Source organism: Vipera berus, assembly GCF_964194415.1.
Source record: "Vipera berus genome assembly, chromosome: 2".
In the NCBI taxonomy this organism is placed as follows: Eukaryota; Metazoa; Chordata; class Lepidosauria; order Squamata; family Viperidae; genus Vipera; species Vipera berus.
In genome coordinates this window covers 247919326-247935599 of record NC_138203.1, presented here as the reverse complement: position 1 = coordinate 247935599, position 16274 = coordinate 247919326, and the positions used below count along the sequence as shown (strand labels likewise).

At 34.4% G+C, this 16274-nt stretch overlaps 1 protein-coding gene across 6 annotated transcripts in view; it reads left to right on the top strand.

The window, feature by feature from the left end:
- CHL1 (cell adhesion molecule L1 like) overlaps positions 1 to 16274 on the top strand; it is a 229783-nt gene that overhangs the window by 143028 nt on the left and 70481 nt on the right. For all 6 annotated transcript variants that reach the window (XM_081319702.1, XM_081319701.1, XM_081319704.1 and 3 more), the window contains 5 exons: positions 4845 to 4967; positions 6606 to 6776; positions 10035 to 10076; positions 11028 to 11145; positions 14341 to 14522. In XM_081319702.1, coding sequence (XP_081175828.1) covers positions 4845 to 4967; positions 6606 to 6776; positions 10035 to 10076; positions 11028 to 11145; positions 14341 to 14522 — 636 coding nt within the window. The remainder of the gene's footprint in view (positions 1 to 4844; positions 4968 to 6605; positions 6777 to 10034; positions 10077 to 11027; positions 11146 to 14340; positions 14523 to 16274) is intronic.

Sequence of the window (16274 nt, the reverse complement as noted above, 5' to 3'; positions counted from 1 at the left end):
TCTTTTTTTCTTTTTTCTTCCTTTTTTCCTCTTCTTTGTCTCTCCTCTTTTCCTTTCTCTTTCTACTTTTTTACTTATTGATTAAGAAATATAAAAGTATGAGAGGGCTTATATGGAAAAAATAGAATTAAATCCACCAATGTAAATGTAGTTAATTGTTGAAAAAATTGTCACTACTAAGAATATTTAGAATTTGGGGGGAGAAATAAGCTGAAATAAGCACGGTAACAGGATTTACGATAAGGCAACTAAAATGACAAATAGGATTATTAGAAAAAACTATATACTTAATTGTTGTTAATCAAAATAATGAGAATTGTCTTAATCTAATGTTTTGCAAAGAAAGATACTTTGGGGAAAGGGGAAACCAAATGAAATTAACATATGGAATATAGATTATAGAAATCAGTTGTTAAAGATTGTCTTATAAATGTTACCCAGACAACATACTGTTTACAAATTACTGAATTATTTTATGTTATGTTAAAAATACCAATAAAATATATACAAAAAATAGTGTTGTATATGCTAGTTTATATCTCGCCACCCTTCATATTCAGATGCATGGAATTTTGATTATCATAGAGAAACCTTAGCATCTTTTAAAGGTCCATCTTTTCTCCCCTACTTCCTCTTTGGCTGAGTTAGTATCTAAACAATGCTATTCTGCATGGCCAAATTTGATAAGTGGGATTGTAGAGGACGTTAAAACAAATCAATTCTTTTTATGTACAAACACAATCAAAGCACAGCTTAATAAATATGACATCATGATAATAGCATGGTTCTTGGCAGGCATCTCTCCACAATTTTGTCAGAAGATACTAGGTGCTTGGCAACTCACCATCCATATAAAAAGTGAACAGAGAAAGAAATTACACCAAGTCATGCTTTTCAACATCAATTATGCCAAGGAAACCATTGAGTGGTTTACACTTTGCTCAGTGACAGAGGGATTTCAAAGTCAAACAAGGATCCTGCTGAAGGAGAAAATAAAAGTCATGTTTACACATTCCAGTTATTCCAACAACACAATGAAAATGAAAATGTATAAAAAGGGCTCTTACACAAATTTTAAATCTGAACAGCCCTACAATATTATAGGGATGAAAATAGGGAAGCTGAAATAAAAAGAGTTTATGCACTTTCAACTGAGTGAACATTCAATATTACTTTACATAAATGCAGAGAGAAGTATACTAGTGTATAATGGAAGACTGTTAGGAAGCGGAATGCACTAACTACTAAGCAATGTAACTGAGATATCCTGTAACTTTTAATTTTCAATCTATTCCTCTAGCCAAAAGGAGGAGAAATTGTTTAGAGTTTGGTGCTGATCATGACATTTGAAGTATACAAAAATGACAACTGGTGTAAAATGTGGCAGCCAGGCTGTGAGCCAGCATAATAACTCCAGCCTGTAATAATGAGAGAGCTGCTTTGGCTGCCAATAGCTTCCCACAGTTTAAGATGATGGTCTTTAAATCTATGATACACTTAGAATTCTTTTTTCCCATTAGTCTTAGACCTCATTCTTTCAATCCAGCATTATGATATGACTCCTACAATTGTGGGCCATGGGCTAAACACACACTTCTCCTTCTTTTTCCTTCCCAGTCCAAATGTTCTTGAGATCTTTCCCCATATTCAACATTGTTCATCTTTGAAATGGATCAACAAGAACCATTCAAGTGATTTTACTGGCCCCAATGGCAGGTAGTTAAAAAGACATGCATACATACATGCACACATGTGCACTCACACACAAACATACATACACATATATATGTATATACTCTGTATGTGTGTGTGTGTGTGCATATATGTATATATATATATGTATATATATATATATATATATATATATATATATATACATATATATATATATATATATATGTATATATATATATATATATATATATATATATATATATATATGTATATGTATATATATATATATGTATATATATATATATATATGTATATATATATATATATATATATATATATATATATATATATATATATATATATATATATATATATATATATATGTATGTATATATAAAAAAGGTAAAGGTTCCCCCGCACATGCGTGCTAGTCGTTTCCGACTCTAGGGGCCGGTGCTCATCTCCGTTTCAAAGCCGAAGAGCCAGCGCTTGTCCGAGGACGTCTCCGTGGTCATGTGGCCGGCATGACTAGACGCCAAAGGCGCACGGAACGCTGTTACCTTCCCACCGTAGCGGTCCCTATTTTTCTACTTGCATTTTTACGTGCTTTCGAACTGCTAGGTGGGCAGAAGCTGGGATGAGTAACAGGCGCTCACTCTGTTACGCGGCACTCGGGATTCGACCCGCCAAACTGCCGACCTTCTGATCGACAAGCTCAGCGTCCTAACCCACTGAGCCACCGCGTCCCTTATATATATATATATATATATATATATATATATATATATATATATATTCATAGATTTTCACGGTATGTAGGTCTTGGCGTATTCAGGTCTTTTCCTGTGTAAGATTGAGAGTGTCTTGGCGACATTTCGACGAGGTCCCACTCGTCATCTTCAGGCTGGTGTCTTCAGCTTTGTGCTTGTGCGAGCAAAGGGTGATTGGAGCTGCCGTCTCTCTATAAATATTGATGGGGGGTGTGGGGTGCTGGCTTTGCTGCTGTAAGCATGTTGGCTGTGTTGTTACATCTTGATTGGTTGATGGCATTATTGTTTGCAGATATAAAGAAAAGAGGTTTGTTTGTTTTTTAAGAAGAGAACTATTCACAATAAAATCTTCATACAATTTATTACTAGATTTTGTTTGGTTTGAACATTCCTCTTTTAAAAAAAAACACTCATTTTTTCATAATGTGACACATCAGTTTTAGCCTGTGTCAGACCTGCCCTGACTTGATCTTCTAGACAAGAAAGACCCTCAACTCCATTTGTAGTGAAAGTTATACTTTACTAAAAGCCTAGTGGTTTACAGTATAGCAAAGTTCATGTGCCAAACTTTCCTGGTTAATTTTCCCCATCCAGTTCCTTTGCATTGCTGGTCCCTTATTGTCCAATTATATTTGAATAAATTGTTTTGAGAACTGTCTTTTCAACAGCAGGCTGATTGGTGAGTTGTTGAATTTCATTCCAAGGCTTTGACCTTGAGATGGTGTCTCTGGAAGGTATGATGAGTAGCTAGCCTTCACCCCTCCTGCCTGGCTCTCTCCCCTATAGTTTATGGCAGACTGGCAGCTAGAGAATATGAAGCTCAAGCATATGATGGAAGTTCTGACAATGTGGTTGGAAGATTTGCGGCAAAGTTATAAAACAAGGTTTAATTTGAGTCTTCATACATGGAGTCTTTTCATTTTTCTTTTCATAAATGTTTATGCACAGTGATCCCTAATGAGAGGCATAACACTCTGGACCTTTTTTTAAAAAAAAAATAGGACAATGTATACCATTGGTATACCATTATTTATTGCAATGGTGCTATTATCTACAGTTAGAAGGCTCTGTTGAAAATACAGGAAATTATATACTCTGGAAACAATTTGATTATTTTGATAAACTTTAGGATTGTAAAATTGTACTATATTTCTACTTATTTATTTACAAGTCATATTTAAACATTAACTAGTTGGGTTTTTATACCAATACAGTTTTAAAGTACAATATACGGTAACCATGAACCAAAAAACAGCAGACTGAAACAGAATTTAAAAGATTTAAAGATTTAGGAAAGGAAAACAGATGATGTTAGGGAAAATAATTCATGAGGATATTTTAGAATTAAGGTAATTCTAATCTATCTGCTATACAGCATCTTTGGGAAATTTAAAAGGGCAACTCTGAAGATAATTTTGGGATAGTAACTGCATGAGAATAGGGATTTGTGAGATTAGGTTTTTTTTTCAGATAACTGCTTTCAAGTTAAATGTAATTAGCAGACTTTAAAGCTCAACCAGATTTTGAACTGGAGATTGATTAGAAATTAATGATATAAATTAATAATTTAATAAAATTAAATTCCATGAAAGTTCTAAAGGACATCATCAGGCCTCTTAGCCCAACCCCTTTCATTTGTAAGGTAAAACCAAATCTACTGTCTATATAGTGGGAAGGAAGAATTTAAACAGGATCAATATATATATATCAATATATACACATCATATATATATATATATATATATATATACACACACACACATCATATATATATATATATATATATATATATATATATATATATATATATATATATATATATATATATATATATATATATATATATATATATATATATATATATATATATATATATATATATATAGTGTCATTCGGGTTTTTCCCCACGTAGAATTGAAAGTTCAATTCTACGCGGGAAAAAACCCGAATGACCAAAGATCCACATACAAACACCCGTGAAAACCTCAGAAAACATATATATCTATATCTAGATCTATATCTAGATCTAGATATAGATCTAGATATAGATATATCTATATCTATATCTATATCTATATCTATATCTATATCTATATCTATATCTATATCTATATCTATATCTATATCTATATCTATACACACACACACACACACACACACACACACACGCATACACATCAGTGTTAGGGTCTCTGCTATGCCTGAAATTTCTACTGTATAGTCATCCAGAATTAGAACATATGTCAACATAGTTTTCCCTCAAGAATTTGTGTTTTACTACCTGAATAAAAAGGACACAGGGAAAAATAAAAAAATGGCAGGTAATAAAGAGAATGCCATGAATAGGAAAAGAATACAAGTGCTATTTAGCTTCTTCTTATGGTGCTTCTATTACAATAGGTATTCCTAAATTTCCTAAGGAGAAGATTGACCCCATTGATGTAGAACATGGTGATGCAATGGTTTTGCACTGCAATCCTCCCAAAGGCATCCCACCACTGCACATTTATTGGATGAACATTGGTAAGTATCTGTCCTTTCCTCCTGACATCATTACAAATGGAATCTCTCTGCAAAAGTATTTCTATAATTTGAATTTAATTAAAATTGCATGCAGTTGATAAATGGCATTTTCTGTGGTTTAACAGAATGCAGTAATAACTGAAAATTACAGATAATGAATTAGAAAATGTTAATGCTAAACTTAAAAGGCAGTTGCAAAGATTAATGCTGTTCATTAAAGCACTTACTAATCTTATATCGTGGAAAAGGAAAATATAATGAATTATATTTGGATTTCATTCATGAATCACATTTATGTATGTATCCACGTTTATGTATGTCTCGAAGCAAATGAAGTTCTTGGTTTGAGTGTTGATTTTCTCTAAAATTCCTAAGTGAACTTTTTCTAGCTTTTTATTTTATTTTATTTTATTTTATTTTCTAGCTCTTTTGCACTTTATTTTAAAATGGATTAATTTCCTCCCTTCTCCCTGGGAAATCTAACAAATAATAAAAACCTAGCTTGTGAACATGAAAAATATTTACTACAAATAAGAAAACAAACTTATAAGAATTGTGGTAAAATCAGCAAAGCCTTAATACAAAACTCTTTTACATAGGAATAAGAGTGCTGTGGAAGATGGTTATTCTACTTGAGCTTCCTAAAAACCCTTATCTTTTAAGAGGCCCATCCAGGTCATGGAAGCCGGCCCTTCCAACAGATGTAGCCATTTCAGTAAATATGTTTTGGGTGTTTGTTCTTCAAGAAGGAATCAGCATATGGTGTTATTTGTTGGAGCAGAAGAATCAGCATGTATAAGTTAATGCAGGAGAGGGATGAAGTCACCAAAGAAACCAAGATATGAAAGGAGGAGCAAGGCCAGACTCTTACTGAATTCAGTGGGTTGATATTCCTTTTATCCTTTACAGAAGCTTGTGCTAAGAACTAGCAGCCCACTATCTCTTATATAGTCCAAGTTTCTCTGTCCTCAAAGTTTTCAATGAACTTTCTCATTTTCAAATTAAAACATAGGATTCTATTATGGAATTAAGTATATGGCTACATTTAGCACATTGGACTGGTTTACACATAAGAATAAATCATGTAATGAGTTCATCTATACAAACGTAAAAAATAAAAATAAAGGACAGACATTATACTTTTGTATTATGTGCCATCCAAGCCTATTCTAACTGACAGGATAAGTGGCTTCTTGATACAAACGTAAAAAATAAAAAATAAAGGATAGACATTATACTTTTGTATTATGTGCCATCCAAGCCTATTCTAATTGACAGGATAAGTGGCTTCTTGACAGCCATGACACGTAGAGTACAGGTCTGGCTTGAATAATTCTTTAACAAATGCACCGTGAAAACGGTGCATTATTTTGCAAAAAATTGAATTCTGGTCACAGGAAAATGTATGCAATATCAAGCATGCAATACAGATACAGTATATATTTTATGGTTGGCAAGAAGATATCCAGGCAGTTTGTTCTACTTGTGATTTTTCCTCCCCTACATAGCATAGTGAAAAACTAGCAAATATTCTGTATATTCTTTCAAGTCACATGCATTATTAATACCGAAGAGCTATTTCCTTACCTGGGATCAAGGGTCAGATACTGAATCATTACCATTTTTCCCCCTTTTCAGACTTGCAGCATATCCCACAAGATGAAAGAGTCTCCATGGGCCTTAATGGGGACCTTTACTTTGCAAATGTGGACGAAAATGACAGCCGTAGTGATTATTGCTGCTTTGCTGCATTTCCAAAATTAAGAACTATTGTACAGAAAATGCCAATGACATTGACGGTTACACGTTGTAAGTCTGAGAAATTGGTTCTCTTCTTTCCTTCTTCATTTCTTCGTCTATCTCCCATCTGCTGTAATGTCTGCTTCCAACCTTTGTTTTTTTTGGTAATTCTTACATGTGACATGAGGGTTTATTTTTTAATCATCATTTTTGCTGAAGAAATATATGCAAATGTATTCAATTCCACACTGCTGTCGTAGTGATGACAGCTAGGCCCAGCTCATAAAACTGCTGCAGCTGTTAGCTTGCCAAAAGATTTCTCTTGTTTTGTTCTGAACCTCAAAACTATAAAAATCCAACCCTGATTTGGGTGGAAATCAGCTTCTTTTCAGAGGCACTAAATGATAATTTTCTTTTACTATAAATGGGAACTGAGAGTAATGTGTGCTTTCCTGTTGAACTAGCATGTGGTATATTATTGAAGGCACTTGTCAGCAATATATCTACCCATTTTATTTTCTCTTGGATGGAAAAAAAAATCCATCAAAATTAGAAGACATAATGATTTGTGGTGATGGAGCTACTGAGGGCCACTAGAAAATTTGAGAGACTTCATTTGAAACTTCCTCCTTTTTTCTTCTTGATGGTAACATATAAATTGATTGGTCCTCCTTGTATAAGTTATAGGACAAATACCCACCTCAGTTCCATCCTGAATGATTCCTCATTTAGGTAACCACTTTGGGGAAGTGTTAAAGTAATGTCCACTCATGGTGAACACCTGAATCTCACCTGCTTCCCCCCCCCAAATATGGAATTAATTTATTACCTTCTGGGATTGTTTTTCACTTAGTTTTATTTTTAATTTCCTAATATAGTCCATAACTCTGGGATTTTCTGATGATAGATCATCTGAGTACTAACTGAGCTTCCTTGCTTACCTTCTATGAGCTCAGTGAAGTTTAACTAAGGGATAATACCTGTGACTGATAAACTGTCAGAGTATGTTGCTAAAATAGACTTTGATTATGTCTGGTGTCTTGCCAAATTGGACCCTGTGGCAACATTAGATTGCCTTGGGTAGAAGTTTTAATATCACTACTACAATACTGACTACATTCTTAGGTGGTTCATGACAGCTGACCCATATAATCCACAAATGTTCTTAAAATACTGCCTCACTTCTACATCCTTCAATATCTTATTTATTGCCAAAGCCATACATGAACTTTGCTCACAACCCACATTATTGTATAACTACATTTGAACAATATGATGGGATATTACCCATTTTTTCAACACAAAACATCTTCTAACTAAACAGAAGAAGCTTAAACTTATTATTTCTGTGTTTTTGTTGTTCTTTTTTGCATTTGCAGTTTAGATTTAGCCCAATGAGATAGGATTTTCATCTTAATAATAATGTATAGGATTGTACAAAATGTTGACATATATATAAAATATCGACAAGACTAAACTATTGTGTGAAAATAAATAGGTTCTCCACTTATCTCAAGAAAGATAGGATTAAATTATTTCTGTAGTAATTATTTTTTTAATGCAGAATAAAATTCTTTTTTACCATAGACAATTCACCTAACTTTGTTTAAGTCAGGAATAATCTGTTTCCATTTTATTATGATATAGTTCAGGATAAATTTTACATTATTTTATCACTGTCAGCCTTGTTTCTTCTACCCACTGTGATTGGAAAAATCTAAAAAATAAGGAGACATAATTTGTTTAACACATTTGTATGTCACTGCAATAGAAAAAAGTAATGAGGGACTCACATAGGACAAAAAGAAATATAAAACAATCCACTTAAAAATCAATAGCATATAGCAATAGCAATTAGATTTATATACTGCTTCACAATGCTTTACAGCCCTCTTTAAACAGTTTACAGAGTCAGTATCTTGCCCCCAACAATCTGGATCCTCATTTTGCCAACCTTGGAATGATGGAAGGCCAAGTCAACCTTGAGTCGCTTAGGATCAAACTCCTGGCTGTGGGCAGAGTCAGCCTGCAATACTGCATTCTATCCACTGAGCCACCACAGCTCTTCAAAACAACACAATTCTATGATATTAGAAAGAAAATAAACTATGGTAGCGTGAAACCAAAACACAATAAAAGATCATCACCAAAAACAAAACGAATTCAACATTAGCATCTCACAACCAATTAACTGCTACCCCCCTACTGATTCCTATGTTGTCATAGGCAAACTGCTGCCAAATGATAGTATCCTTATCTACTGAGCACAAGGCATGTTACAAAAGGGAATTGGGGAATTCCTCTGGCTTTGTTCTCCTTTCCTCCCTTCAAACAACTGTTGTTCCATCAGTTGCTCTTGGAAAAAACCATCTACTACTTTGTCTCCTTAAAATGGATTGGAAGTGGAGAGATGAGGTAAGATGTGATAGATGGATGACTAGACTAAAGGTTCATCCCAAGCTTGTAGAACTGTTTTTTGTTTTTTGTTTGTATGGGCCAAATAAATCCACCTAACAATACCAATAAGTATTCAGGCTTACATATTGCCCCATTGCCTATGACAGGGGTAGGCAACCTTGGCTCTTTTATGACTCATGGACTTCAACTCCTGGAATTCCTGAGTCAGCATGGCTGACTCAGGAATTCTGGGAGTTGAAGTCTATAAGTCATAAAAGAGCCAAGGTTGCCTACCACTGGCCTATGGCAACATAAGGATCAATAGTGGAGCAGCAGCAAAAATTGAAGCTCCAGTTAACTTGTGAGATCCATATGTTGAATTTGATTTTCTTTTGGTGATGATGCTTTTATTGTTATTTGGTTTCACAACAGTCTTCTGTAAGTGGAGCAGGCTTTAATTATCAGTCAATCAATAAATAAAATCTTCTGCCTGCAGAAGGATTGGCAGAAAGGGCCTTAAATGAGCCATGATGGAAGAGCATTCTTTAAAATATTAGCTAAATATGAGATCCTTGGGTATTTGCATCATTTGTATATGTGTTCATTATCACTATGCATGCTTGCATTGCATCTTTGGCAATTATGGAATTTGTTTTAGATGGAAATAATACAATCTCAGTCCAGAAGATGAGCAGAATACTCTAGTTGTATTCAAATAGCATCCCTCCCCATCCCATTTTTACAAAGGAGGATATTTTTAGCAATTTCAGTTTCATGCGAGATGGATAGAACAAACGAAGTTCACCTTGCAAATGAGTTTACGTCAGCATAATCTGAATTCTTTACTCAGTCTGATTATATTCATCATTTATTTGATAAGTTTCATCACCATTCATGTTTCCATTTGGTCTCCATTTCTGTCTGTTGCAGTAAAATATACTAATGATTCCAGTTCATCTAGTACAGCCAAGGGTAAGTTGTTACAGTTTAACATTTCATGCCTCAATTCAGTTTAAAATGAATAAAAGATGCTAGTTAAAATATATTGTATTTAACACAGAAACACGCAAATGACAGGATATGTGTGTGTAGAAAACTCCAAATTTTGGATCTAGTCCAAGCTGCCAAGATTCCCCAAGTAGCCCAACTTTCTTCAATAAGATTGATTATTGTGTGCCACCACGTTGTTTTGAATTTCTAATGACCACATAGATTTCCTTCAAAATCTCTAATAAGAAGTGGAACCTAAAAGATACTATTGAATTTCCCAAGCTTCTTCCTGCTTATAATTTCCATGTTCCTTCCATGTTCCATTGTTCATAAGGGAAAAAAAAAACAATTTAATCTCTTTTGGGAAATGTTGTGAGGAATCATAATTAAGCTACCTAAATTGGAAAGATGAAGAATATAACTTTTCTTTAGGCCAGATGACACTGATGGGTAGAGTCTCAGGAAGGTCCTTCTTTCCCCCACTATCTCTAAACCCTGCAATTATTCAACATTTCTTCCTCCTCCTAACCTCCTTATCATAGGAGTCTACTTAAGGATGTTGCCATTTCTTCTCATTTTCAAAGCTTATACCTTTAACTTGGAGCCCACAAATTTTACAATTAATTCTATTTCTACTCTTCCTACAATGTCAAGAGTATGCTGTACTCATACATTTTATCCACAAATTACAATTAACATACCACATTCTATTTTGTATAGTATTTTGTTTGCAAACTTGAGAAGTGTATTCTAAAGCAGCTGAAAAAAAATCAACCTAGCAGGAAAGAACATGCCATTATAATATGTAGATAACATGTAGAACATATGTGAATGAATTAGCACTATTATTTTTATTGAACATTCCTGATAAAATCAGGAAGAGTTGAATTCACCTTCTTTCAAAAGTTCTGAAATTACTTTTCTCCCTTTTAGCAAATTTAATCAAAGAAAGAAAACCCAAGCTACTTATCCCTGAATCTTCTGGTCCCAGTTCAGAAGTGACATTTATGAAAGGAATGGATCTTTTTCTGGAATGCATTGCTGAAGGACTGTGAGTATTCATATTTTAGAACTTGACTTGAAAAATAACAGCAAAGAAAAAAACAACAACCCACAGCACTACAGATAGTCCTCAATTTATAACAAATCCTTGACTTGTTCAAAGTTACAACAGCATTGGAAAAAATGAGGTATGGCTGTTGCAGCATCCCTATGATCATGTGATCAAACTGGTTGGCAGCCGATTCATATTTATGATGGTTCATAAATATGTGGGGTCATGTGTTCACCTTTTGCGACCTTCTGACAAGCAAAGTCAATGGGGAAGCCATATTCACTTAACTATCATGTTACTAACTTAACAACTGCAGTGATTCACTTGTGGTGAAAAGGTCATAAAATGGGGCCAAACTCACTTAACTATCTTCCTAAATTTTGGTCTGAGTTTCAGTTGAGGACTACCTGTTATTAACAAAGAAGCAAAAGTATTTTTTTTAAAAAAAGATACCTAAAGTTACAGAAAGATATTGTAAATATTTGGGCTTTGTCAGCCCTGTTATATTTTTAGGAACTTGAAACTGATAGTAACCTGACCCTTGGCATGTTGCCATCCCAACAGATGGACACAATAATAAGCTGACGTGATTCTGCTCTGTTTATGCCATGCACAGTGTTGGCAATAGCAAAACCAGCTGGAAATGCTAAGTTAGCAGCCTGGCCTGAACGTCTCTCTTTCTTGTTATGAGAGTTCACAGTTATTCTGCAAAACACAAAGTTATTTTTATATTTAATTGTCTGGAGAATTTGTGCTGGCTAGGAAGACAAAGAATTGATTATTGCCCTTCCAGCAAAATCTTCAAAACCCATTTATGATTATAAAGCGATTGCAGAGTGGATGAAATAAGCTCATTTCGTAGTGGCATTCTAGACTATTTTTAATCTATAATGTTGTGTATATTTTTTACTTATTTTGGAAAAAAAGACAATATAGCTTCCAGGAAATACAAATCCCATAGGTTTTTGCAAGAAAACAGGCACATGGCTTATATGGCTGGTGATTTATTTAGTGCGATAGACAAACTGAGTCAGTTTGCTTAGAAGAGCAAACATGTTACCATTATATTACCAGAATGATTCAGAATTCAGATACATATTCATGAAAGGATCTTTTAAAAAATGGTCAAAAGCACATTTTGCTGAACTGAACCCAGTTACCACATATATAACAGTTTCTTCCATTGTTTTTTTCCTCCCTAATATCCCTAATATACATTAAAAAAAAAAAATCAAAGTGTTTCAGCTATTTCCTCAGAGGAGAGCAAAGATAGCAGATTTTAATTATTTAAAATTAGGGCAAAATTAGTAATTTTATTCCAAATACAAAATGAACACTACAGTATAAATTAAATGAAGCCTCCAATTAACTGTATCTGTGGATATTTGGTATCTCAGGCTTGTGATGACTTTGCTGTTCCTGAGATTGTGGAAAATAGGAACCATATTTTGCTGGAGGACCTGCTTTAGCTAAGAGGAGGAAAGAAGGTTTGAAAATGTGTATATAGCAATGGAAAGTTTGATAAAAATGGTACCTCAGAGAATTTGTGGAGCTTAATTCCTTAACTTAAGCAGAATTTGCAAATAAAAGAAAAAAGGAAAAGGAAAATCACAGTGGGAAAAAGGGAGAATATACTCTCTATATTTGGTACTTATTTGAATATCAATTTTTAAAACCACCCATCTCCCTCACAGAGCCTTTCTACAACCTGCCTTGTACTGTTCTCAAGAGAGCATTCCCCTCTAAATCTCAAATCCACAAAGAAAAAATGATAAAGAGGTTTCACATTTTAGTACCGTACTCTTTTCTGCTTGTCTTTTTCTTTGTGGCAGCCATTTTCTCTTAAGTACAGTGGAAACCTTTGTTGAAATCATCAACAGTGACTTTCCGCATTTCCAATATGCTTCAGTTCTAGTGGTGACCTAAGATTAACCTTTTTTTTTAAAAAAAAAAGACTGTCGTTTCTCAACTAAACCCAAGAGGGTGTAGTAATTGGTTCAAAAAATGCTGCAGCTAGCCTTGTGGCCCTCAAATCGTTGGTTTGACAGTGTAGAACCAGACACCAAACCCTGTGGCCCTCAACTCTGTGGTTTGACAGTGCAGTAATATTCACATTTTCTGCTTTTAGCAAGCTAGAAGATTCCAAATTTTTGCATGCCTAAATACATGTGTTGTTGCCCACAGTTTATCTCTGATACACCATGCTCTTCATGACACAATAGGTGAACTGACTGTGTTCCTTATGATTTGCTTGTAAAAGTGAGAAAGGGCCTGTGGCCTAGAGGTTAACACAGCTGCCTAATGTGCAAGCAGCCCAGGTTTGAATCTCAGAAGGGTGTGGCTGCCTGATGAGAGCAAAGCAGCTTGAAATAGCTATACCTTTCTCCTTTTAATTCTTTGTTAGCAATCCAAATTTAATATAAAAATGATTGTCACAGTTAGCAACGGCTGCCTGTGGATGGCCCTAGTTTTGGGCTGATACAGGCAAAAGTTTCCTTCTCCCCATACGTATTTGGGTCGACAGGGTGCATAAAAAAACCCCCACTCCCTTATAGTACTCCCTATAACATGGATAGATTCAATACCAACTTCCTCACAGATAACACTGTTTTCATAAAACATATTTCTTGACTCCTAATATTCAGCTGTTTTGCCTTTTATTATCCTTTTCCAAAGTCAGATCAGAGAAAAAAATCTTTTTTGAATCCAAATCTTTGTGTAAATTCCATACCCAATAGAGAAAGAGATATTCTGCAATGCATATTTTGAAATAATGAACTGTTGTTGACTTACAGGTGGCAAATATGAAATAAGAGATATGTATGGGGAATAATACTTTAACTGTAATTTTCCTGGGTTATTCCTAATCAGTGTTTAAGCTTCATTTCATGTACAGTTCTTAGATGCATAAGGTAAGAACAACTAAAATAAGACAGAAAACAGAGAATTTGTAAAATAAGCAATTATTTTACTTGTCTCCAAAACCATTGCAGCTTTTAAGGGATATCCCACAGCTTACTGTGATTATATAACATTTATTTATTTATTTAATGAAAAGATTTATATGGCCACCCAACATTATATATAAGCATTAGTTGGAATCTGCATAAGGTAGAACTCTTGAATGGTGGGGGGTAAAACCCATGTTACTTTTTAACAAAAATATTTTCTTCTTTTTTTAATTCATCCTAGTCCAACACCCCATTTAACATGGAGAAGGATTGACAGAGGCAGCATTTTCAGAGGAGTCACTGAGAATTTTGGAAAAGTTTTGAAAATAGAACAAGTTACTAGAGATGATGAAGGAACCTATGAATGTGTAGCTTCAAATGATTTAGGAGAAACAAAGCATGAGTTCAAAGTTGGTGTTGAAGGTAGGTTCAATTATCCCAAAATGACTGTATTAGGAAAATTGTGTGTGTGTGTGTGTATGTGTGTATGTGTGTTAGCTTTTCAGATAGATATATTATTCTTATATTATTCTTATTCATATCCAAATCCCATCTGGTGCTGGTTTTGACCCTGGCAATCCAAACTCTAAGTAGTTTTCTTACCTAATAAATATTATTCTTGCTTTTCAAAATAACAACAACAACAACATTTATTTAAAAGCCTGATGGTCTAACATGAAATTATTTTTAACTTGATTGTACACTATAACCATTTAAGACTGTTTTAATAGTAGACACAGTATAAGAAAATTACATATTAGAAAACAGCTTCTAATTTCACATTTCTACTATTACATGAATAAAACCTTTTATTTTTTTATTCCTTACACAATTTCTAATAAAAATACAATTCAATATAGGGTGTACATTCTATGGTTATTTCAGTTTATCTGATATTTAAGATTATTTTTTTTTACACAAAACTATTCTGAAAGCTAACAAATGAAAATCTTCTGAAATGGTTCCCTACATTGATCAGTATACATCAAACCAAATCTTAATTAAAGTCAAAGACCAGCATAATGATCAGTACATTGTATTTGATTCTCGGCTAAAATCAATCATTTTTTTCACACATATATCATTTCTATGAAACAAATCATGCACAGCTTACGTGTTAAATCACTGCTGTCTCAACTGAAACAAATCATATTGGCTATGAAAGTTTTCTCCTCACATCAATTATTTTGCAAATAAATATTTGTTGGGGAAAAACATATGTCCTCTCCCCATATGTTCTGATGTACAGAATCAACATTTATGTCTATTCTCCACACATGACTTATTTTAAAGGATCATTGGAACTGCAATTTTTCGAGGATACTTCAAAATAATTAATAAATATCTATAGTTTCCTCAACTGCAATTGGAAGAGGGAGCCCTTATAAAATTTGTTGAGGATATGCAACACCATTACCAAGGAATTCCAAAGTCAGTACAGTGACATGTGAATGAACATGCATAGATCTGGATTTTTTGCATGGTGAAATTGAAATAAATAACTCTAATGAAGAGCTCTTGTGCTAAAATCATTACAGTTATATTGTTGTTGTTGTTAGTTCCGAAGTCGTGTCTGACCCATCGCGACCCTATGGACAATGTTCCTCCAGGCCTTCCTGTCCTCTACCATCTTCTGGAGTCCATTTAAGCTCACGCCTACTGCTTCAGTGACTCCATCCAGCCACCTCATTCTCTGTCATCCCCTTCTTCTATTGCCCTCAATCTTTCCCAGCATTAGGCTCTTCTCCAGTGAGTCCTTCCTTCTCATTAGGTGGCCAAAGTATTTGAGTTTTAGCTTCAGGATCTGGCCTTCTAAAGAGCAGTCAGGGTTGATCTCCTCTAGGACTGACCGGTTTGATCGCCTTGCAGTCCAAGGGACTCGCAGGAGTCTTCTCCAGCACCATAGTTCAAAGGCTTCAATTCTTTGGCGCTCAGCCTTTCTTATGGTCCAACTTTCACTGCCATACATTGCAACTGGGAAGACCATAGCCTTGACTATACGCACTTTTGTTGACAGGGTGATGTCTCTGCTTTTTAGTGTGCTGTCTAGATTTGCCATGGCTTTCCTCCCAAGGAGCAAGCGTCTTTTAATTTCTTGGCTACAGTCCCCATCTGCAGTGATCTTGGAGCCCAGGAAAATAAAATCTGTCACTACCTCCATTTCTTCCCCCTCTA